General features: G+C 37.8%; 1 protein-coding gene across 1 annotated transcript in view; it reads left to right on the top strand.

The window, feature by feature from the left end:
* Positions 1 to 25,616, top strand: part of MTPN (myotrophin) — a 71,075-nt gene that overhangs the window by 23,120 nt on the left and 22,339 nt on the right. The window contains exons 2-3 of the mRNA XM_043871939.1: positions 23,579 to 23,692; positions 24,519 to 24,602. Of these exons, the coding sequence (XP_043727874.1) occupies positions 23,579 to 23,692; positions 24,519 to 24,602 (198 nt within the window). The remainder of the gene's footprint in view (positions 1 to 23,578; positions 23,693 to 24,518; positions 24,603 to 25,616) is intronic.

Genomic DNA, 25,616 nt, shown 5'->3' with positions numbered 1-25,616 from the left:
TACACGGTAGTACGTACCTGTATTGTGATTATTGTTATTTCATAGCACTGGGCAAAACTTAGGTCTCTAGTCATAGAAAACAAACCAAAAAGGGAAGAGAAGGGGGTGAGGGATAAATGAAGAATATGGGATTAGCAGGCACCTGGACTGGAGGTTGTGGTCCCTGTTTAATGTGAGGTTGTTTACTTAATGCTTGGTCTACATTTTTGTGTCAGAAAATTTTGTTTCAAAAAAACCATTAAAGATTGTTTTTGCAGATGAGATAAATGAGACTTGGAGAAATTCAAGTAACTTGCCTAGGATAACCAAGCTAATAAACGGCAGAGCCAGAATTTGTTTTTGGAGCCGTTAGATTGCGGAAACCACTCTAATTCCATTGTAGGAACATAAGCATTATTCTTTTATTTAAGATTAAGAGGGGAGAGGAGGAATGGAGTTTGAACTTTTGTTTGACTTAGCACAAACCTATTGTCAAAAGAGAAACTTTCAGAACTGCAGTGACCATAGTCCAGCTCATGCTGAGTAGGTTACAGCCATGACTTGACCTGATGAACTTTGCCATTTTTGTTCATGTCTGTATTGCTGTCACTGAGGATAATGTATAAAGCTCATAATGGGAGCTCATGAATATTTGTTGAATGACTGACTGACTGACTAAATAAATGACTAGTGACTAATAATAAGCTCTTTAAAGCTTCAAGGTCTTAGGGAAGATCTAGAACGGTGTATACCAGGGTAAGAGTGTGTGTAGAAAGAGCTTGCAGCTCTTCTTTATCCAGAAGTCAGAATCGAGATCAGATTAAGGAATATCAGATTGAGGTGAAAGTCATTGGCAAAATTTGGAGCCTAAATAACAGGGAAAGAGCATCCACAGTCTGAATAGGAAAAAGAGCATTAGCAGAGTTCAGATTTAGCAAACTGGCAGATAGGGTGTCGGGGAGGGGAGAGGAGTGGCGATTTGATTCTTGTCAACCAGTTGATGGGGGGGGGGGGGGCGGGGCGGGGAGGTGGGGTTCTGGGTTCTTTGATACTTTTAACTATTTTTACTCTTCTAAGGTGAAAGTAAACAAAGGACAGATCAAATAAAGATGCCAAACTGCTTTGACCTAATCATGTAAAAAAAAGTGGTTCAGCATTTCAAGCTTCATAATTAAATAATAATTTAACTTTTAAGTCATTGTAAGACGTCTTTACTTTTGGCACAGAATGTTGCTCATTATTTTTTTTCCCTAATTTGTATTTCAAGAGAAAACAGTCAAATTGCTACACAATACCACCAAAGCCAGATATTAGTTTGCCAGTTTTATTTAAAGTGAAAGATTAGTTCAGCAGCTAAACTTTGGCCCAAAATATTAATACTGGTATTTTTAATTAGCTTGGAGATACTCTTCAGTTAGTGCTGTAATTGCTATATCTTGTTCTTAATTCATTTCTTGTTTCTCTTTAGAATACTTATTTTTATAAGGATATATTTTGAACAGTGTCAGGTTTGGGAATAATTATTTTAAAGGAAATATTGATGAAATGTACTTTTATGTATGTGTAGATATACTTATAAATATATATAAATCCTGGGTTTTTTTCTCAAGTATTAAGAACTCTATTGAATTCTTATTAACACTGATTTTCACAAAACTGGAAGGCTAGATCTTTGAAGTCAGATTTTTTTTTTTTCATTTATTTTTGTTAGTTGGAGGCTAATTACTTTACAGTATTGTAGTGGGTTTTGTCATACATTGACATGAATCAGCCATGGATTTACATGTATGATGTTTTTGAGGTTAATTTTCAATTTTCTTAGGAAGGAAGATGGATCAAATGATGTTTCTAATCAGACTTTGTTACAGATTTTTGAATTTGTAAAGATTGTCATTACCTTCAGTTAATATGAAAAGTTACCACAGTATACTTAAAATTTTTGTCAGATTTCCGTAGTGATCCAGTGGTTACGACTCCATGCTTCTGCTGCAGAGGTCACGTGTTAGATCTCTCATTAGGGAGGTTCCAAATACTGCACAATGCAGACCCCTCCCCCCCAAAAATTTTAAAAATGTTTTTGTTGTTTCTAGATTTAAGCAGAATTAGCAATGTTTCCGAAATCTAATGTGAAATAAAAGAACTGTGACAGACTTCAAATTCATACTTTTGGTTTAACCAACCATTTCACAAAAGCTCACTTGGTTTTTTCACAGTCAGTTTTGGTTCTGACTATAAGTAATTTTCTGTAATATAATTAATATTTTTCCCTTTATTGTGAAAAGAGTCTGTAATTCTAGTATTGAGTTCCTTTTTACTGCATGAGTAATTTAGGATGTGAAGTACTGTATGAGTGTTTGTGCTTTGTTTTTTGTGTTATTTTTGCTCTTTGTTCTCTTGGTTTTTTGTTCTGCTTTGTATTAGTGCTAAAACTCTTGGTATTAATTTTTAGTTTTATTGCATTGCGATTAGGGAATAGGTTCTGTAAGCTTCTGAACTTGGGAATGTATTGAGGTTTTCTTTGGTCTGTGATTTTAATTTTGTTTAATTCTCTGTGGAAATAGAAGACGTAGTTTCCATAGAGTCCATAGTTTAATATATAGTCATTCAGTCTCATTTTTAAAGTATAGTTGCTGTCCAATGTTATATGTTACAGATATACAATCTAGTGAATCACATTTTAAAGGTTATACTCTATAGCGACTATAAAATATTGGCTATATTCCCTAGTTGTGCAGTGTATTCTTGTAGCTTATTTTATACCTAATAGTTTGTATCTCTTACTTCCTTACCCTTCCTATACCACTCCTCTCCTGTTTCCTCTCCCCACTGGTAACCATAAACATGTTCTCTATGTCTGTGAGTCTGCTTTTTTGTTATATTTGCTAATTTGTTGCATTATTAGATTCTCCATATAAGTGGTATCATGTAGTATTTGTCTTTTTCTCTCCGACTTATTTCACTTTAGCATAGTGCCCTCTAAAACTTTAGCACAATGCCCTCTAAGTCTGTCCATGTTGCTGCAAATGGCAAAATTTCAGTATTTTTAATGGCTGAGTAATATCCTATTACATACACACACACACAGCCATACTTATATATATATATGAAAGTTGCTCAGTCGTGCCTGACTCTTTGCAACCCCATGGACTGTAAGCCTGCCAGGCTCCTCTGTCCATGGAATTCTCCAGGCAAGGATACTGGAATGGATAGCTGTTCCCTTCCCCAGGCAGCTTCCTGGATCTTACTTCCTTATCCTAGAAGATCTCCAGGGGATCTTCCCAGCCCAGGGATCAAACCCAGGTCTTCCGCATTGCTGGCAGTCTGAGCCACCAGGGGAGATACACACACAATCTCTCTGTGATCTTTTTTCCCGTTCATCTGTCAGCGGCCATTCAGGCGGTTTCTGTGTCCCGGCCATTGTGAATGTGCTGCTGTATACATGTGTCTTTTCAAGTCGGTGTATCTGGTTTTTTGGATACATACCCAGAAGTGGAATTTCTGGGTCATATGGTAGTTTTATTTTTAGTGAGAAACTTCCATACGGTTTTCCATAGTGATTGCACCAATTTACAGTCCCAACAACGATGTCCGAGGGTTCCCTTTACTCCACATCCTCGTCAGCATTGGTTATTTGTGTTCTTTTTGATAGTAGCCTTTCTCACAAGTGTGAGGTGCTATCTCATTGTGGTTTTTGATTTGCATTTCCTTGGTGATTAGTGATGTTGAGCATCTTCTCATGTTTCTGTTGGCATCCATATTTCCTCTTTGGAAAAATGTCTGTTCGTTTCTGCCCATTTTTTAATTGATTTTTTTTTTATGTTGAGTTGTGTGCCGTGCTGTTTTTGTTAGTTGTTTTATTGATATTCTTCAGATAAAAATTCATGACCACCTTTCTACATTTTTTAAAATGTAAAATAAACAGCTTTTTCCCATTTACTTTTCTTTGTCTTTAATTCTGCTTTGTCGTATATTAATATCAGTTGTCTTAGTTTTTTAGATATATGTTCCTGATGTGTTTTTGCCCATTCTTTTCTATTCTTTCTCATATTACTTTGTTTTTAGTTGTGTTTCTCAATATCAGCTTCTAGTTGGGTTTTTTTTGTGTGTGTGTGTGTAATAAAGTTTTATTAAAGTATAAAGGAGATAGAGAAAGCTTCTGACATAGGCATCAGAAGGGGGCAAAAGAGTACCCCCTAGTTGGGTTTTTTGTTTGCTTTTCTTTCTCTTGTCATTTAACAAAATCCAGGATTCAGTCTTCTTATCTTCAGTAGATAAATCTATTCACATTAAAATTTTCTGCTTTTTAGACTTTGTTTTCACTTTGTTTAAATTTGCTTTCACTTTTTAGGTGTAGGAATTTACTTCTTTTTCTTCCATGACTTGAATGTCTACTTAAGTCTACTAAAACTTTAGTTTCATCAGAAAAAAAATGTTTAGGTCTACATTTTGCTAAGCAGCAGCCTTTAATTTTAGTTTTTCAAAAGAAAAATGTCTATCTTGCTTTGACCAAAAGTAATATGTGCTCATTTTTTAAAATATAATATTACTGTAATACAGAAGTATGAATATTTTCATAATCCTCTTATTAAAGATAACTACTAATAAACTTGTATGTATTCTCTGAAATTTTATGATTATATATAAGCATCATCTTCTAAGTTTTGAAACTTAAACACCTCCTTTACTGACTAAATAGCATGGTCATCTCACATTTCAGCAATAGAGAACTTGAATGAGTTACCTTCTCTGTGCCTCCGCTTCCTCGCTTCCTCGTACAAGAAGAGGAGTACTAACTTCCTAAAGCTTTTGTGCTAATGAAGTGAATTAGGAATTAACACCCAGAAAGTGCTTAAGGCAGTCCCTGGCCTGTTGTAAGCATTTGGGGAGTATGGGCCTTTCTCATCTTCATTCTGAGTGAGTCACTCAGTAGTTCAGGGAGCATATGCCGTCGTTCATCTAGAAACCTCCCGTGTACAGCACTTAGCTCACTGTGTCACTCAGTAAGACCTTGTGTCTCACAGAATCTAATAGGCTTTTTATTTTCTATCCATTTCTACTTTATATAAATGTGTGACTATATTTGTTACATGCTATGTCTTTTCTCAAGATTTATTTTTTAGTCATAATTGCCTAAGTAAAGGCTCACTTAGCTTTACTTTTCATTATTCTTTTATGCCAAACTCCCCATTTTTGTGTTCTGATTTTGAATTCCTCTCTTGTTTCACTGGATCAGCAGTTCTCAAAGTATTACCTTTTCAAGAGATTCATGAGGTCAAAACTCTTCATAATAGTATTAAGACTTTTATTTTCTCTTTTGATTGATACTTTTACTGATGGTGCAAAAGTAAGTATACCTGCAGTGTGAATCAAGGCAGTGGCGTCAAAATGTGTAACTGCCAGTTGTTGTGAACCACACACATGTGTAGTTGAAAAATAGGCCCTTGTTGAAGTACTCCTAATAATTTATTTCTCTTAAATGTGTGTTATTTATTTTTTGGCTGAGCTGGGTCTTTGTTGTGTGTATGGGCTTTCTTTTGTTGCAGCGAGTGGAGGCTACTCTCTAGTTGCCGTGTTGAGGCTTCACATTGCGTGGCCTCTCTGTTGTGGAGCATGGGCTCTAGGGTGTGCTGGCTTAGCAGTCGCACCCTGTGGGCTCAGCAGTTGTGGCACGTTGGCTTAGTTGCCCTTCAGCATGTAGAATCTTCCTCGACCAGGGCTCAAACCCGTGTCTCCTGCATTGGTAGGCAGATTCCCAACCCCAGGACCACCAGGGAAGCCATGCTTTTATTAAATCTTGATTGTGGAGTGCATGTCTTTACTACTTTGTATGAAGATGTCCTACATTTGTTGGACTTGCAGCTTAAACTAGCTGCTTTTATATGAAACTTTTAAATATATATATATATATATATGTATTTTATTGAAGTAGTGGCTCAGACAGGAAAGAATCTGCCTGTGATGCAGCATTGAACCCAGGGTTCAATCCTTGGGTCAGGAAGATGCCCTGGAGAAGGGAATGGCAACCCACTACAGTATTCTTGCGTGGAAAATTCCATGGACAGAGGAGCCTGCAAGCTACAGTCTATGGGGTCACAGAGAGTTGGACACGACTGAGTGACTAATACACACACACACAAACACACACACACACACACAGTTGACTTACAGTGTTTCAAGTACACAGCAAGATGATTCAGTTACGCATATGCACATTATTTTTGGAATTATTTTTCATTGTAGTTTATTGCAAAGTATTGACTATAGTTCCCTGTGCTATACAGTAAGCTTTTCCTGCTTGTTGCCTATCTATTTTTTTTTAATTAGAAATCTAGCGTTCTGTTCATACTTAGTCAAACAAGTGGAATCAAAATGTCATACATTTTTTAGTTAGGCAAAAATTCAACTTTTCTAAAATATGTATTATATATGCTGTTTATATATGTATATAAAAGCTTTTTCCACTATGCTTGATAATGGCTTGAGAAAGAACATCAAAAAAAAAGATGGAAAAATAAATGAAATGGGAGCACTGAATATGAAATAGAAAAAGTGAAACAAACTAAATAAAAGATCATCATATAGTCCAGTTGTTTTTAAACATGGCTGGCTCACTAGAAACATATCTGGAACTTTGGAGGAAAAAAAAGATATTTGGGCATTTGTATTTTTCAAAAACTTCCAAGATAATTCTGATAGGCATCTGGATTTTAAAAAATGATTAAAGGTTTTCCTACTAAATGGTAGTTTTGGTGATATAGAACTCTGTTATTTTTCCGTTGATCAATCATGATACAATGGTATTAAGTGAGTAATAGTTACACATAATCACAGTAGTAGAAAATGTTCGTCGGTTTTCACAGTCAATAGCCAGACAAAAAAAAAGATAATTACAATTGCAGGCCATAATGGGAACATGATTAACCTAACAGTATAAAATAATGCATACATTTTGGGGGGTCAAGCAGAGTGATGTGGTAAGTGGAAGTGCATAAATGCATGTTTTCATGCACCCAGCCTGTCTTTGTCTTTTGGTTGGTGCATTTAACCCATTTACATTTAAGGTAATTTATGATCTATATACAGCTTCCCTGGAGGCTCAGATGGTAAAGAATCTACCTGCAATTCAGGAGACCTGGGTTTGATCCTTTGGTTGGGAAGAGCCTCTGGAGGAGGGCATGGCAGCCCACTCCAGTATTCTTGCCTGGAGAATGCCCATGGACAGGGGATCCTGGCAGGCTACAGTCCATGGGGTTGCAAAGAGTCGGACACGACTGAGTGACTAAGCACAGCACAGCACATGATCCTGTTACCATTTTCTTAATTGTTTTGGGTTTATTTTCTCTAGGTCTTTTTCTTCTTTTATGTTTTGTGCCTAGAGAAGTTCCTTTAGCATTTGTTGTAAAGCTGGTTTCATGGTGCTGAATTCTCATTTGCTTCCCTGGAAAGCTTTTGATTTCTCCATCAAATCTGAATGAGTCTTGTTGGGTAGAGTATTCTTACTTGTAGTTTCTTTGCTTTTATCCCTTTAAATATATCATGTCATTCCCTTCTGGCTTGTAGCTTTTCTGTTGAGAAATCAGCTACTAACCTGATGGGAGTTTCCTTGTTTTTTTTCCCTTGTCACTTGTAATATTTTATCTTTGTTTTTAATTTTTGTCAGTTTGATTACTGTGTGTCTTGGTGTGTTCCTCCTTGGGTTTATCCTGCCTGAGACACTGTGCTTCCTGGACTTCGTTGACTGTTTCCTTTCACATGTTAGGGAAGTTTTCAGCTATTACCTCTTCAAATATTTTCTCAGGTCCTTTCTCTCCTATTTCTGGGACCCCTATAATGCAAATGTTGGTGAGTTTAATGTTGTCCCAGTGGTCTCTTGGGCTGCCCTTGTGGCTCAGCTGGTAAGGAATCCACCTGCAATGTGGGAAACCTGGGTTCTGTCCCTGGGTTGGGAGAAGGGAAAGGCTACCCTCTCCAGTATTCTGGCCTAGAGAATTCCATGGACTTGTGTCCATGGGGTCACAAAGAGTCAGACATGACTGAGTGACTTTCACTAAAAAGGTCTCTTAGGCAGTCCTTTTTTTTTTTTTTCGTTCTTTGTTCTGTTCTGAAGCAGTGCTTTCCACCATTCTGTTCTCTGGATCATTTATCCATTCTTCCACCTCAGTTATTCTCCTGTTGATTCCTTCTGGTGTATTATTCATCTCTGTTTGTTCTTTAGTTCCTGTAGGTCTTTGGTAAACATTTCTTGTATCTTCTCGATTGTTTTCCCGAGATCCTGGATGTCTTCACTGTCATTATTCTAAATTCTTTTTCTGCAGGGTTTCCTGTCTCCACTTCATTTCATTGTTTTTCTGGGGTTTTATCTTGTCCCTTCATCTGGGATGTAACTTTCTGCTTTTTCATCCTGATTAACTTTTTGTAATGTGGTTTTCATTTTAGCCACTGTGAGACTGATTCTTCTTGCTTCTGTCTGCTCTGATGGAGGAGGCCAAGAGGCTTGTGTAAGCTTCCTGATGGGAGGGACTGGTCCTGGGAAAAACTGGGTCTTGTTCTGGTGGGCAGGGCCTTGCTCAGTTAAGCTTTAATCCAATTTTCTGCTGATTGCCCTCCCCCTTTGCTGTTTGGCCCGAGGGGACCCAGCCCTGGTAGGTCTATGATAGGATTAAGGGCAGCCTCCAGGAAGGCTTGTGCTGAGGGGGACCTTCCAGGACTGCTGCTGCCAGTGCTCTTGTCTCTGTGGTGAGCCCCTGCTGACCCACGCCTCCGCGGGAGACCCTCCAACACTAGCAGGTAGTTTTGGTTCAGTCTCATGTGCGGTCACTGCCCCTTTCCTCTGGGTCTTGGTGAATGCAAGATTTTTTTTTGTACCCTCCAAGACTGGAGTCTCTTTTTTACCCCAGTCCTGTGGAAGTCCTATAATCAAATCCCACTGGCCTTCAATGTCAAGTTCCCTGGGGGTTCCCAGTTCCTTTGGTGCTTCCCCAGGCTGGGAAGCCTGACTCAGAACCTTCACAACAGTGGAAGAGCTTCTTTGGTATTACTGTTTTCTAGTTTGTGGGTCACCCACCCAGCGGGTATGGGATTTGATTTTATTGTGTTTGCACCCTCCTACCGTCTCACTGCGGCTTCTTTGTCTTCAGACATGGGGTATTTTTTTTTTGGTGGGTTCTAGTGTCCTCCTGTTGATTGGTTGTTCAACAACTAGTTGTGATTTTGGTGCTCTCACAGGAGGAGATGAGCACCTGTCCTTCTAGTCCACCATCTTGAACTAGAAGCCCACATGGGTTTTTTTCTGTTTGGTTGGTTGGTTTTTTTTGTTTGTTTTTTTTTTAACCAGCTGATTAAATTATGAATTCAGTTATTCAGACTTGGATATTTGGCAGATATTGTCTTGAAGATGAATTTAGTGAGACTCAATTCAAGGAAAACAGATGATAATTTTTTTGCCAATGACAAAATTCAGATTTTCAGAGAAAACTAAAATTTTGGAACATTTATATCTGCCGTTTTGAGCTTGACAACTTCCCAGTACTTAAAGACTTTTTCAGTGAGATATGCTGCCACTGCTGCTACATCGCTTCAGTCGTGTCCCACCTGTGCGACCCCTTAGACCGCGGCCCACCAGGCTCCTCCGTCTCTGGTATTTTCCAGGCAAGAACACTGGAGTGGGCTGCCTTTTCCTTCTCCAGCGCATGCATGCATGCTAAGTCGCTTCAGTCGTGTCCGACTCTATGCGACCCTATGGACAGCAGCCCACCAGGCTCCTCTGTCCACAGGATTCTCTAGACAAGAATACTGGAGTGGGTTGCCATTATATGAGATGATATCAATGAATGTGATGTTTTGCTATTGTATAAAGAAAGTTGTAAACATCGGGAAGATTTGCATAACTCTAAATATAAACCAATGTATTCTAATATATTGGAAAACCAATATTGGTAAACCAATATATTCTAAATGACCAGTGCATGAGATTACAGAATCATACTGCATGGATAAAAGAGCCGTTCAAAGTATAAATAGACTTACTGATGGATTTTAATGTAACAGTATGAAGTTCACTGATACAGTTTCAAATTCCACATTGTAAATAACTTTTAACAAACTACCACTTGTTTAGTTTTTATTATAATGTCAAAGAAAAATATCCATAATTGACTAAAAAGACTTAAAATTTTTTTTACTTGTTAAACTAGGTATCTTCAGGAGGCCAAATTTTCTTCACACATTTCAGCCAAAGCAGTATGTCAAAATAAACTGAATGTGGAAGCAGATAGGAGAATTCAGCTGTCTTCTATTGAAGCAAACATTTTAAACATTTACCAAAAAAATATAAAGTACCATCCTTCTCAATTTTGGGGTGGGGGAAATATGGTTATTTTTATTAAAATTGCATTTACGTTAGCATGTAATGTCTTGTTATTTCTATATGAATAAACATTTTAAATGCTTTCTAATTTCAAATTCAATAAATACCTATAGATATAATCCCCTTTAAAAAAGAAAAGTTCTTTGGGATCTTAAAACTAAAATGTTGGTGAATACTGCACTAGAAGTCTTAAGGTTTTCCTCACCTTTTTCTCCCATTCTCAAGGGAGCATCAGTTCAGTTCAGTCTCTCAGTCATGTCCCACTCTTTGTGACCCAATGAACCACAGCATGGCGGGCCTCCCTGTCCATCACCGACTCCCGGAGTCCACCCAAACTCAGGTCCATTGAGTCAGTGATGCCATCCAACCATCTCATCCCCTGTTGTTCCCTTCTCTTCCTGCCTTCAGTCTTTCCCAGCATCAGGGTCTTTTCAAATGAGTCAGCTCTTCGTATCAGGTGGTCAAAGTATTGGAATTTCAGCTTCAACATCAGTCCTTCCAATGAATACCCAGGACTGATCTCCTTTAGGATGGACTGGTTGGATCTCCTTGCAGTCCAAGGGACTCTCAAGAGTCTTCTCCAACACCACAGTTCAAAAGCATCAATTCTTCGGTGCTTAGCTTTCTTTATAGTCCAACTCTCACATCCATACATGACCACTGGAAAAACCATAGCCTTGACTAGACAGACCTTTGTTGACAAAGTAATGTTTATGCTTTTTAATATGCTGTCTAGGTTAGTCATAACTTTCCTTACAAGGAATAAGCGTCTTTTAATTTCATGGCTGTAATCACCATCTACAGTGATTTTAGAGCCCAGAAAAATAAAGTCAGCCACTGTTTCCACTGTTTCCCCATCTATTTGCCATGAGGTGATGGGACCAGATGCCATGATCTTAGTTTTCTGAATGTTGAGCTTTAAGCCACCTTTTTCACTTTCCTCTTTCACTTTCATCCAGAGGCTCTTTAGTTCTTCACTTTCTGCCATAAGGGTGGTGTCATCTGCATATCTGAGGTTATTGATATTTCTCCTGGCAATCTAATTATCCTTTTTTAAAAATTAATTTTATTTCCTTATCCCCTTCATATTCTGGAAGATAAGCTTGTTCTCAATTCTTTATTTAATTTTTTCTTAATCTGAGTAGTGCTGCCCAATTCTACTGACTTTGGTGCAGATTTTAATTTTTCTATTACAGTTTTTATTTTCTTGCTACATTTTACTTTCTTAGCCAACTTGCTTTTCCTATCGGTTGGCATCTCAGTTTGTTCACTGTGTATGTTTGCCTGTTTTCTTCTTAAAATACCTGTTTCAAAGAAACCATGTCTTTTGGATTCCATTTTGGTCACGCTATAAGTGCTTGCTAAATAAAATTAGGTTTCTTGAGATTTCAATGTGATATTCTTTTTCTTTTGCTATGTGATTAATTCTTATGCATTCCCATATTGTTTTTCTTGTGTTACTTACCTTTTAAAGTGGGAAAGCTGTCCAGTTTCAGGGTATGTGAATAGATAGGATGTGATGATTGCTTCTGCCTCGTGTGCTAGAAGAATTCTAATTTGAGGTGACTTTGTTGGCCTGATGTGAGATCGTTTATACTTTATATTGATATTGCCTGCTTCTAATAAACTTCAGAAAAAATTCTTCAGACAGGAATGTGCCTTAGGTCTCTGACTGTGTCTCTGCATAAGACGTCCTTTATGAGTAGAGAATTAGTAGATCACTTTTTTTTTCTCTCATGGGAGCAGGCTCTGCATCCAAGAATGAATATGCAAGTAGTTTCTGAGCTGTTTTTTGGATTGTCTCTTCCTGCTTCTTTTCCAAGAAGTTAGGACAGGCATATCAGAGAATGTTTCCCTCAGAATATGTTACTCATACTGGAGTTCAGTTTGCTTTCCTTTTAAGTCTGGACATAATTCAGATAATGTCAGAACTTGTAAACATATTATATTAGCATTGGGGTATAATGTGTCCTTTTGGGGTTTAACTTTAATCTCTTCATTATATCAAAATCATATAAAATTACTTTTTAAGGTATGAAATATTCTGTTCCCTTTTTTGCAGTTCTTGACTGTTAAATAAAGGAAATCTCAAGCATTTCATTGAAACTATGGATGTTAGAATGTTATGCTTGGGGCCATATGGGAAAGGATGGTTAGAAGAGAGTGTGACGAACTAGAGCTAAGATAGTTTGAAGGGTGGTACGCAAATACAATACCTGTCTCTCTATGCAGCAAATTGAAGGAAGTTTTCTGACACTGGTGGGGCTCTTTCCCTAGTCTTTTTCTTATTTAATTTTTTAATAAATGTCTTTAGGTGACCATAATGAGGATAGGTGAGATGCAACTGGAGACAGGGGCAGATGAGGACTAACAAAACTCTTAATAAAAATCTAGAAAGAAGTTGGGAGCCTGGAAAAAGAAGATGACCATTTTAAAATGCAGTTTAATAGTAGTTTATGTAATGGCCCTCCATGTATACCCAGAAAGTCAGTAACTGAATTTCAAGATGACAGCAAATCCTATAGAAAAGATTTCATTTTAGTACCATGTCTACTAAACAGTAATCTAATGAAAGGGGGAACTCCTTGTTCCATGTGTTCCATGTTCTTTGGGGAAAGAACAGGATCAAAACCAGTAAGCAGTGAATTTTCCAGCATTTAAAGCAGGGATAGACTGACTTGTAAGGTCTTGAATTGGCTCTCATTAGAGAGATTCAGTTGTATGTTGGGCATACACAAGCAGGGATTCAAATACAATATAGATGGTTGAATTAGATGACAGAGTCCTTTCCAACAGTGAGATTATGTGACTTTCAGACACTCAGTTAACTGTTTTTTAAATACCTCTTTATATTTGTTTTGCATATGTTTTGGTAAGCAAAAGGTTACATAGTGTGACAAACGTGGTATAAATGAATACACTAATTCTTTAAATTGGACTCTGAAGTACAAGTCATCCATAGACATGGTATGTAGGCAGTATATACATAAGGCATTGTCCTTTCTTTAATGGAGTTACCATCAAAATGACATACACCTAATTAAATAAAGATAAATGTAGTAAAAGACATATAAATAAGAACTATAAGAATTAAACAGGAAATTGTTTATCAAGAGTATCAAGGGTGGGAGGCGGGGAGAGTATCAGGTAAACGTTTCATAGAGAAAATAGATCTTCAAGGACAAGTGGAATTTCAGTAGACCAAGAAGAGCAACAAAGTGAAGTTTCCTAGATATGTTGGGAGCAGTGAGTTTGAGAATAAAAAAGTCCAGAATGTTAAGTTGGTATTGAAGATGACTTGGGTATTGTGACGAAGATTTTCTGTTTAACAAAAGGGAGCAGTTGAAATTTTTTTGCGTGAGGAAGAGGTGTGATCAGTGTTCCTCTGTTACTCTTCAGGAACATTGATTTACTTGATTTATATTTTTTAAATTGTTGAAAGTGGGAAAATTGATTGTAAAACTATTCAAATGAGAACTATTGAGACCTCTGATAATATTATCAGTTAACATTTATTGAGTGCTTCCTGTGCCAAATACATTACCTTATTTCAGTGAAGCCTCATGGCAACAGGGCCTTCTGGTAAATTTGCTTTTTGGGAAGCTAGCATCGTAGCTAGCTCAGCTGGTCAAGAATCTGCCTGCAGTGCAGGAGACCCCAGTTTGATTCCTGGGTCAGGAAGATCCGCTGGAGAAGGGATAGGCTACCCACTCCAGTATTCTTGGGCTTCCCTGGTGGCTCAGACGGTAAAGAATTTGCCTGCAATGCAGGAGACCTGGGTTCGATCCCCGGGTTAGGAAGATCCCCTGGAGAAGGGAAAGGCTACCCACTCCAGTATTCTTGCCTGGAGAATTCCATGGACTATAGTCCATGGGGTGGTCAAGAGTCGGACACAACTGAGTGACTTTCAGTTCAGTTCACAGCAACAATGTATCTGTGGGTGCTTTCCAAATGAGTACCTGGATTTCCTGTTGGTCTATGAAAATTCCATACAGCATAATATATTATTTAATTTCTCCAGGTGCCACTCTCTTACATACACTTATGCATACATCCGCACTCTCCAAATCAGTAGACACGTTGTTGAATACTGTTACTCCTTAATTTAGCATTTTAGAATATGCTGTTATAATTAGCAATCAAAACAAATTTTTATTAAAGGTTTAAAAGAACCATGTTTAGAATTATGGTGCAAATGAAAAAATATTAAGATGTGGTGTCTGACCCCTAAGGACATTGAATTAACAATACAAGATATAAATACATGAAAAGTTAAATGGCAGTAAAAGATGAATTGCCAACAAATAAAGTTGTTGAACATTCATTTCATTAAGGTTCCTCTGTATTTTGTGGTACTTAACTAAATGGCATTCATTTATTTGCATGCTAGCTTCCCAAAAAGCAAATTCTTTTAATCAGGGCTCGGCCTTCCTATTTTATCCCAAGCAAGTAGCACAGTGCCTAACTTATAGTAGGCTCAGTAAATGTTTGTTGAATTAAATTGATTGCAAGTAATGTGTCTTTTTCAAATACCATATTGCATTTTTTTTAAAAACCATTGCCTACTTTTGTTAGCAAAACAACTCTAAGAATTAGGTTTGAAAAAAAAAGTTTTTTACTTTGAAATGTAGATGTATTTTTTACATCATTCATGTTGTTGTATTAAACCTTCATGTTGGATCCAGTTTGTGTGGAAAGTTAAATGTTCCTATGTAGCAGCCATTTTCCGCTTCCAGTCTCTTAAGCTACTACTTTGTTTTCATGGCCAGAAGTATAGAAACACCTATTCTCCCTGGTCTCAAATACAAGGGGGGAACAGTTGTAGACTTAAGAGATCATCTGCTCCGGCTGCAGAGTTTTCAGTGAGGAGACTAAGGTCTTCCAAGCTTCTTAACTTCCTCATTGCGGGCAGTAGCAGAGGTAACAGCACTGAGGGTTTCTGTCCCGTGGTCTTTCCACTGTGTAATACTGCTTCCCGTCATAAAGTAGGAAAGTTCAAGGAAGGGCTTCCTGACTTCTAAGGGATCATGGTGTACCCTTTGAGAATCTGATGAAAAGTGACCTGGGCTCTTTACCTAGAAAATGTATACACACAAAAGAATTTGTAAGCTTTTTGAAAGTCTCTTCACTGATTGTCAAGTAGAATATATATATTTTAAAACAAATTAAAATAGCTTCAAAACAGATTTCTTGGTACAAGAAAAATACAGTAAAAAGTATAATTTTAATGTAACCAAAATCTGTTGTATATTTAACAACCAACAGGCTTCACGTTGCAATGACAGAAAGGAGAGTAAAATGATACTGGATAAATTATTCTTGCTAAAAAGGGAAAAGTGAAGCTAGACAGGCCTGGATGTGTTGAGAAGTTAGATTTGCCAGCCTGCTTTACCTGAACTGTGTGTGGTAAATAGAAGCTGTATGCAGTTATTTGTCACCTGCCTGGTTGTTTACACATAGATCATGGTGAGAATTTGTTGCTGTCCAACTCTGTGACACATGATATGATACTATTGCATGATGTTACTGCATGATGTCTTTAAAAACATAAAAACTATCACCGAAGAAGTAATCAAGGTGTATACTATTACTGGACTATAAAGCTAACCAGTTTTTATCAACTGAATTATATATGATAACCTGAATTCATAACCAAGATCTCAAAAATTAGTTTTAAACATCTCCTAGAAGTGGACAAATCAGAAGAGGAAACAACAAAGAAGTAGTCAGAGAGCAGAAGGAAAACTACGATAATGTGGTGTCCCTAAAGTCAGGGGAAGACAGGGTGCTTTAAAAGGGGAGAAGTGATCGATCCGCTTTGTCACGTTGGGACATCAGTTAAGGTGAGGGCTAAGAGATAACCTTTGCATTTCACAACATGGAGGTCTTTGACGTCAGCAAAAATGGCTATAGTATAATAATGAGGGTGGAAGTCAGATTAGAACAGGAAGTGAGAAGCTGGAGATAGCAGATATTCACAATTGGTTTGGCAAGTTTAGCTATGAAAGGGAGGAGAAAGAATAGTAACTAAAAGGTGGATGTCAGGCCTAAGGATAGACTTTTATGTTGCTGTTGCTTTTTTAATGAAGAGTTGTGAGTGGCATATTCTGATGAAAGGGAGCCAGTAGAGCAGGAGAGGTTGAAAACACAGGCAAGAAAAGGGATAACAAAGAAACGAGTTTTTTTAAGACAACAAAAAAGGATGATACCCAAAACTTAGGTGAGGGATTGTCTTTAGATAGGAAAGGATTTGTCAGTTGCAGGAAAGTGTAGAGAGAAGTTCAGGAGGAAATTCATGTCTGAAGACCATTTTCTGTTTGGAGATTAATACAGGGTTATCTGCAGAGAATAAAAAGGAAGGAGGAGGCTTACAAAAAGTGGAAGAGATTTAAAATAGTCTCTGTGCAACGTGGAAAAGCAAGATAAACAGGAACATGGTAAGATTGCCATGTAATGCTAAGGGACCTGTTGGAATTGTGCATCTCTCACTTCTGTCCCCAGAATCTGGGAGACAAAATTAGGGTTAGATTTTTCTCTGTAGCTGGTAATGCCTCATGAAGTTAGAATGAAGGTGAAGAATAGGCATCTGACGTCCTCTCTTCTGATCACCGATGCCAACCGAGAGTGAGGAAAAAGGAACTAGATAGAGCACTGCCTTCCTTCCCTATTTCACCACCACTACTGAAGTTAACACCTCTCCAACTGCTGGGGAGCTGGTGAAATTGTCATTCCGATCCCTCCATCCGTAAACATAGCACTGGTCTCAAGTTACTGCTGCTATTACTGGATAACTAATGCATTATCAGTGGTTGCTTGAAGTAGAAGATGGTGTGTATGACTTCCAAGTCTGTCACTTGAGCAATTTCACATTTGTTCAGTATAAAAGCTTCTATTACGTAAAATTTACTATGTATCAGAAACTATATAGGCATTGGAGCTGCCAAAGTAACTAATAGTGACATGATGTGTGACCTGCATTCATAGAGGATACAGATAGAGGCAGACTGAGTTGAATGTGACACAGGGAAATAAATATACAAGCTGCTTTGGGTACCCCTGTGAAGGTCATATTACTCAAAGATGACTTTTCAGAGGAAGTTTGAGTAAAGCTTCATTCTAAAGGATTAGTAGGGATTAACTGAGCAAAAGACAGTGGGAAGGAATGGGGTCGGCATAATGGGGCTGTAAGTTGAGGTACCAAGTAAGATTTTTTTTTCTCCCAGCAGTGCAGACAATTGCTTTGGTATCTGAAGCCCAGCTAGTAGAGGCCATACTGATTCACACTTATTCCACCTTAGAACTTTTCTTCCGTCTAGTTTGTTGAGTTATAGAATACAGAGGTCGGGAGCTTTTCATTTAGCATTAACAATGAAATAACTTGATCCCAAGTAGCTTTTGCTTTTTAAGTCTCCCATGAAGGTACTATTAGTCATTACTGTGCCTCTTCTACATCGAATTTTAGTTAGCATCAAGAATAGAGCCACAGAGACTTGATTTAGGAAAATCTATGTTTTTGAAGTATAATTTAAATGCAAAAAATTTCAGATATTTAAAGAGTGCAACTGGATAAGTTTTGACATGTATACAATCATGAAACCATCACCACAATCAAGATAATGAATTTGGTGGATTCCATCACCCTCAAGTGCCCCTTTGTAGTCCCTCCCTTCCATAATACCCCAGTAAGTAACTACTATTCTGCTTTTTATTAGTATATATTAGTTTCTATATTTTATATCTTTATGCCAGTACCATGCTTTCTTGATTATTGCAGTTTTTCATAATTTTTGAAATCAGATATTGTTAGCTCTCCAGTTTGTTCTTTCTTTTCAAAGTTGTTTTGGCTGTTCTAGATTGTTTTTCCACATGAAATTTAGGGTCAGTTTGTCAGTTTCTTTTTTTAAGAGCCTGCTAGAATTTTAATTGGTATTGCGTTGAATCTGTATATCAATCTGTGGAAAATTGACATCTTTGCAATGGTCAGTCTCCCCACCCATGAATGTGCTTATCTCTCCGTTTATTTATTTAGATCCTCTCTTAATTCCTCTCAACAGTGTTTGGTGATTTTAAGTATATAGGTATTGTCTTTTTTGTTAGACTTATTACCAGATGTTTTATAAATTTGTATGCTATTGTAGATAATACTGGTTTTAGTTTTGGCTTGCAATTATTAATTGCTGGTGCTATATAAAGCAGTTGAGTCTGTATATTGATCTTTTGTTCTTTATTTAACATTGCTAAAATTACTTATTCTAGTACATTTTTGGTAGATTCCATTGGACTTTCCTCTACATAGCTATCACATCATCTGCAAACAAAGACAGTTATACTTCTTCCTTTTCAAAATGGATGAGGTTTGTTTGTTCCCTAGTTGCACTGTTCAGAACCTCTAGTACAGTGTAGAAACAGGTGGTAGAAAAAAGATGTCTTATTCCTGGTTTCAGAAGAAAAGCATTCATTCAGTCTGTCACCAGTTAAGTATGATGTTAATTGTACTTTCTCTGTAGAGGCCCTTCATTAGTCCAGAGAGAGGTCCTTCTTTTCCTAGTTTGCTGAGCTTTTATCAGTAAAGGACATTGGATTTTGTCAGATGCTTTTTGAAATGATTATACGGTTTTTCTTTTTTTCAGTTTGTTAAAATGGTGAGTTATATGGACTGTCTTCAAATATTCAACCAACCTTGTATTCCTGGGATAAATACTACTTAGTCATGGCCTCTTGTACTTTTTATACATTATTTGATTGAATTTGCTAAAATTGTTTAGAGTTTGTGTTCGTGAGGGACATTATCCTGTGGTGTTCCTGACTTGTAATGTCTTTGTCTCAGAATCAGAGTATATTGATCTCAAAGAACACATTTTGGCCCTTCCTATTATTTTGGAAGAGTGTGCAGAATTATTATTATTATCCATCTTTTCTTAAGTGTTTGGTAAAACTTGCCAGTGTAGCCATCTGTGACCTGGCAGTTTCTTTGTGGGAACATGATAGTCTATAAAATCTGGTATTAGCACTCTCTGTCCTTTTTTTCCCCCTAATCATTCTAGCTAGAGATCTATCAATTATATTGATCTCAAAGAAATAGCTTTTGATTTCTGTTATTTTTCTGTTTTCCATTTCATTGATTTCTTCTTACCTTGAATTTAATTTTTTTTTTTTTTTTAATAAACTTTGTCTTTTAGAACATGTTCAGGTTTGCAGCAGGGTACAGAGATTTCCATATGTCTTTTTCCCATGTATTTTCTTATGGTAGAAGGACAAAGATGGTTAATTTGAGACCTTTCTACTTTCCCAATATAGTTATTTAGTACTATAAATTCCAGAAGGCCCTGCAGAAGAAGATGCTTTCTTTCCTGTCAGTCACACTAAGCCTTTCCAGTATTGTCATTTTTGTCTACTCAAATAAGAATTGTAAAGGCAGTGTCTGCAGGGATAAAGGGGAGTTTAAACTCACAACTGTTCCTTTTCATATGCCTTTTCCACATTTATACCAAGTGAGAAGGACGGTATCACATATTTTACTTCAGGAAAACAACTTTTTGACAAAGCTGTCTTACTGACTCCTTACTGAAGTTATTTCTTTGTTCCATTGAAAAGGCCTATCTAGTTAATACTCTCCAGTTAATATTAACATGAATAATGGAAAGGAAGTGAAAGGAAAACTAGTTTTATCTAAGTCATTTTAAGCAGTACTTCTTTTCCTCAAAGCCTCACATTTCTGCAGTTGTGAATAAAGATTAAGCTGGTACTCCCGATTGGCCTTACTTTTAAATTTGTTTCTGAATATAAAGTATCATAAGTCATATCTTTATATTTCAGCCATTATTCTGAACCTGCATTAACCTAATTTTGGATAGTCTTTTAGAATTAGTATGAGTCAATCCACAGCAGTAATACTTAACCTTTATTAAACATACTACCTTGTCTGGTACTGTGTTAGATACTTTGCATGGATTATTTCATTTAATGATACACTAAAGTCCAGTGATGTGTATTTTTAGTCCCATTTTACAGATGGGAGTAAAAATGGGAAGAAAACAAAGATTTAGAAAGTAGTCTAAGGTCCTCCAACTCAGTGGTAGAATTGGAGCTCTCACCCAGCCTCCAGTGATATTAAGTATGTTAAACACCTTCTCTCTACTAATGTGTCAATTTACTGTATAAGGAGCCCTGTTGTTGTTCAGTCGCTCACTTGTTTCGGACTTTGTGACCCCACGGACTGCAGCACGCCAGGCTTCCCTGTCCTTCACCATCTCCCAGAGTTTGTTCAGACTCATGTCCCTTGAGTCGGTGATGCCATCCAACCATCTCATCCTCTGTCACCCCCTTCTCCTGCCTTCAGTCTTTTCTAGCATCAGGGTCTTTTCCAGTGAGTCGGCTCTTTGCATGAGGTGGCCAAAGGATTGTAGCTTCACCTTCAGCATCACAGTCCTTCCTGTGAATATTCAGGGTTGATTTCTTTTAAGATTGACTGGATGGATCTCCTTGCTGTCCAAGGGACTCTCAAGAGTCTTCTCCAACATCACAGTTTGAAGGCATCAATTCTTCGGCGCTCAGCCTTTATTATTATCCAGCTCTCACATCCCTACATGACTACTGGAAAAACTATACAGAACTTTGTAGCAAAGTAATGTCTCTGCTTTTTAATACACTGTCTAGGTTTATCATTTTCTTCCAAGGAGCAAGTGTCTTTTAATTTTGTGGTTGCAGTCACTGATGACAGCGATTTTGGAGCCCAAGAAAAGAAAGTCTGTCACTGCCATTGTTTCCCCACCTTAATCTTTACTCTTTGCTTTCTGCCATAAGGGTGGTATCATCTGCCTATCTAAGATTATTGATATTTCTCCCGGCAATCTTTATTCCAGCTTGTGCTTCACCCAGCTCAGCATTATACTCTGCATGTAAGTTAAACAAGGTGACAATATACAGCCTTGATGTACTCCGTTCCCAATTTGGAACCAGTTTGTTCTAACTGTTGCTCCTTGACCTGTGTACAGGTTTCACAGGAGGCAGGTAAGGTGGTCTGATATTTCCGTCTCTTGAAGAATTTTCCACAGTTTGTTGTGATCTACACAGTCAAAGGCTTTAGTGTAGTCAGTGAAGCAGTTTAGTTCAGTTCAGTCGCTCAGTTGTGTCCGACTCTTTGCGACCCCATGACCTGCAGCACTCCATGCTTCCTTGTCCATGAGTTCACTCAAGCTCATGTCCATCGTGTTGGTGATGCCATCCAGCCATCTCATCCCCTGTCGCCCCCTTCTCCTCCTGCCTTAATCTTTCCCAGCGTCAGGGTCTTTTTCAATGAGTCAGTTCTTTGCATCAGGTGGCCATAGTATTGGAGTTTCAGCTTCAGCAACAGTCCTTCCAATGAATATTCAGGACTGATTTCCTTTAGGATGGACTGGTTGGATGTCCTTGCAGTCCAAGGGACTCTCAAGAGTCTTCTCCAACACCACAGTTCAAAAACATCAATTCTTCAGTGCTCAGCTTTATAGTCCAACTCTCACATCCATACATGACTGCTGGAATAACCATAGCTTTGACTAGACAGACCTTTGTTGCAAAGTAATGTCTCTGCTTTTTAATATGCTGTTTAGGTTGGTCTGGAGAAGGAAATGGCAACCCACTCCAGTATTCTTGCCTGGAGAATCCCAGGGACAGCGGAGCCTGATGGGCTGCCGTCTATGGGGTCGCACAGAGTCGGACACGACTGAAGCCACTTAGCAGCAGCAGCTAGGTTGGTCATAACTTTTCTTCCAAGGAATAAGCATCTTTTAATTTCATGGCTGCAGTCACCATCTGCAGTGATTTTGGAGCCCAAAAAAATAAAGTCTGTCACTATTTCCCCATCTATTTGCCATGAAGGGATGGGACCAGATGCCATGGTCTTAGTTTTCTGAATGTTAAGTTTTAAGCCAACTTTTTCACTTTCATTAGGAGGCTCTTTAGTTCTTCTTCACTTTCTGCCACAAGGGTGGTGTCGTCTGCATATCTGAAGTTATTGATGCTTCTCCTGGCAGTCTTGATTCCAGCTTGTGCTTCTGCCAACCCAGCATTTCTCATGATGTACTCTCAAATTAAATAAGCAGGATGACAGTATACAGCCTTGACGTACTCCTTTCCCGATTTGGAACCAGTCTGTTGTTCCATGTCCAGTTATAACTGTTGCTTCTTGACCTGCATACAGATTTCTCAAGAGGCAAGTCAGGTGGTCTGGTATTCCCATCTCTTTCAGAATTTTCCACAGTTTATTGTGATCCACACAGTCAGAGGCTTTGGCATAGTCAGTAAAGCAGAAATAGATGTTCTTCTGGAACTCTTGCTTTTTCAATGATCCAGTGGATGTTGGCAATTTGATCTCTGGTTCCTCTGGCTTTTGTAAATCTAGCTTGAACACCTGGAAGTTCATGGTTCATGTACTGTTGAAGCCCGACTTGGAGAATTTTGAGCATTACTTTACTAGCATGTGAGATGAGTGCAATTGTGTGGTATTTGAGCATTCTTTGGCATTGCCTTTCTTTGGGATTGGAATAAAAACTGACCTTTTCCAGTCCTGTGGCCACTGCTGAGTTTTCCAAATTTGCTGGCGTATTGAGTGCAGCACTTTCACAGCATCTTCTTTTAGGATTTGAAATAGCTCCACTGGAATTCCATCACCTCCACTAGTTTCATTCATAGTGATACTTCCTAAGGCCCACTTGACTTCACCTTCCAGGATGTCTGGCTGTAAGTAAGCGATCATACCCTTGTGATTATCTGGGTTGTGAAGATCTGTTTTGTACAGTTCTTCTGTGTATTCTTACCACCTCTAATATCTTCTGCTTCTATGAGGTCCATATCATTTCTGTCCTTTACTGTGCCCATCTTTGCATGAAATATTCTCTTGGTATCTCTGATTTTCTTGAAGAGATCTCTAGGCTTTCCCATTCTGTTGTTTTATTCTGTTTCTTTGCATTGTTCACTTAAGAAATAGAGCACAGTAATATATTTCATTACATTTAGCATTTTTTGTTTGTTTGTTTTCAGCTTGACTAATGGTTTGAATTGCGGTCATACTGTGTGCTAACGATTGTGCAGAATTTAATTTCAAGTTCTTGGTTGCTTGTTTCACTTTGCAGGAAATGTAATTCTTTGATGAAACCCTTGTATATTTAAGAAAGTAAAGATAGCAGATGCCTTATTTCCCTTCTTCATTCAGTCTGCCATCCTTACGAATACTGTTTTCATTTGGCTTCTAAGGGAGAAGATGTCAACCGGACACTAGAAGGTGGAAGAAAGCCTCTTCATTATGCAGCAGATTGTGGGCAGCTTGAAATCCTGGAATTTCTGCTGCTGAAAGGAGCAGATATTAATGTATGTAAAGAACATTATCATTCTAGAAAAAAATTCCTGTTGTATGCTTTTGGGTAGTTGTTTTCAGTAGATTTATAAGATAGTTGCTGGTGGAAATCTCATGTGAAGTAAGAATATAGTCTGAAATTTTGCCAAATTTCTGTAGCTTAGAAATATATGATTGTGATTTTTTTTTTTAAATAAGCAAAACAAGTTTATTTTTTTAAACTGATAAAACTGGTGGGTGAGAGGCGTGGATAGATGGTTCATGCTTCCTTTTCATGTTCTAAAGCAGTTTGAGAGTTAATCACCATCTGTAGGTGGCAAATGGCTATCACCCAATGGAGGGTAGGCCCTGTAGTCATACGAAAAATCTAAAAGTGGATTTTTGGACAATGGTTAGGCAGCAGTTATCTCTTGATTCTTGCCTTTTGTAGCTTCTGCATTTCAGAGTTTCAGAAAAATGTTTAACCATAACAGCAAGTGAGATGAACTTTTCACATCGCAGGGACTGCCGTGTCACCTGACCCAATTGTGGGCCTCTCTTACCTCTCCACACTGGCATGCCTTCAGTAGTGGGGAGTTGAGGCTCGGAGAGATTAAGTAACTAGTCACACAGTTAAGTGCCAGAGTCCAGATCTGCGCTGGGGTCAAAGTCCTGCTCCCTGTTTCACTGTGCTGACTTCTAAGGAGAAACTGCTTGTGGGCCTACACCTCTGTCAGCTCTATAAGAGGCTAAAAATGGCAGAACATTGATTTTCAATTATTTACAAGCATTCCCTAATGATCTAGAGAGAAGGAAAAAATGAAAAATGGATAAAGTGATCTATATCTCATTCTTTCATAGGCTCCAGATAAACATCATATCACACCTCTTCTGTCTGCCGTCTATGAAGGTCATGTTTCCTGCGTGAAATTGCTTCTGTCAAAGGTGAGGTCAATTGCTGATTTTTATTGCTTTTTCTATTGTTTTTTAACTGTTCAAGCTAAGTAATTGGTTATTAATTTACTTACATTTTGTGTGGTATCAGGAACAGAAAAATTAGAGATAACAGCCAAAATTGAAGTCTAGAGCAGTGTTGCTCGAAAGAGCTGATTCACACGCTGTTAGCAGTTCTTGGTGGGTAAAGAGGCGGGGCTAGAAAATAAGTCAACACAGTCTCCTTCATCAAGAGTATCTTGCAGTTTTTTTAAAAAGTTAGCTGAACTAGACTTTGTACTTAACACAAAAAATGTTGTCCTGTGCTAGTAACAGTTTGCAGACTGGTGCCAGATTCACATACCACATTTTGAATAACTTTGCCTTTGAAATTTGTAAACTTCTCTGTCTGTAGTGATCTTTCTGAGCAAGATTATTGAGGCAGATTGCTGTAAGGGCTCTACCAGTCATTTGGTTTCTTGGTGTGATTGAGATCATGGTACATTTGGAGTTTTCCAGTGTTTTGGCTTTGATTACAAGCTCTCAAATGAAGGTCAGAGTCCAGCCTTAGAAATTAACCAGTCAGTTGCAACCTTTCTAGCTGTATTAGATGGAAACTACAAATGTTGGAAGACAAGAAATCGTCGTAAAATGAGGCACTCATATTAATCCCAAGATTATCTTTTCATGGCCATATTCTGGAAAGTGTCCATAATGTTTAATTTGGAATTTTCAAATAAGTCCTGCTAAAAGAAGAAAGAAATTAGAAATAAAATGAGTAAATATATTTGAAGCATTTTGCACAGTACCTGACATATAATAATAGTCAATAAATAGTAGCTTTTACTATGTTTAAGACTAAAGAGGATTTTATGCTTCATAGATTCAGTTTCAGTAGGATTTGGAGAACACTGGGAAAGAAAGTAGTACTTTTGTTCCAACACTTTATTGACAACTTTTCAAGGGTGCTATCTGAAAGCAGTTAACTCAGGTCCTTTAAAATTAGGGGGGTTTACCCATACCTTC

Source organism: Cervus elaphus, chromosome 18 (genome assembly GCF_910594005.1).
Source record: "Cervus elaphus chromosome 18, mCerEla1.1, whole genome shotgun sequence".
Taxonomy (NCBI): Eukaryota; Metazoa; Chordata; class Mammalia; order Artiodactyla; family Cervidae; genus Cervus; species Cervus elaphus.
The sequence above is the reverse complement of the archived record's forward strand: the minus strand, read 5'-3'. Positions and strand labels throughout refer to the sequence as shown.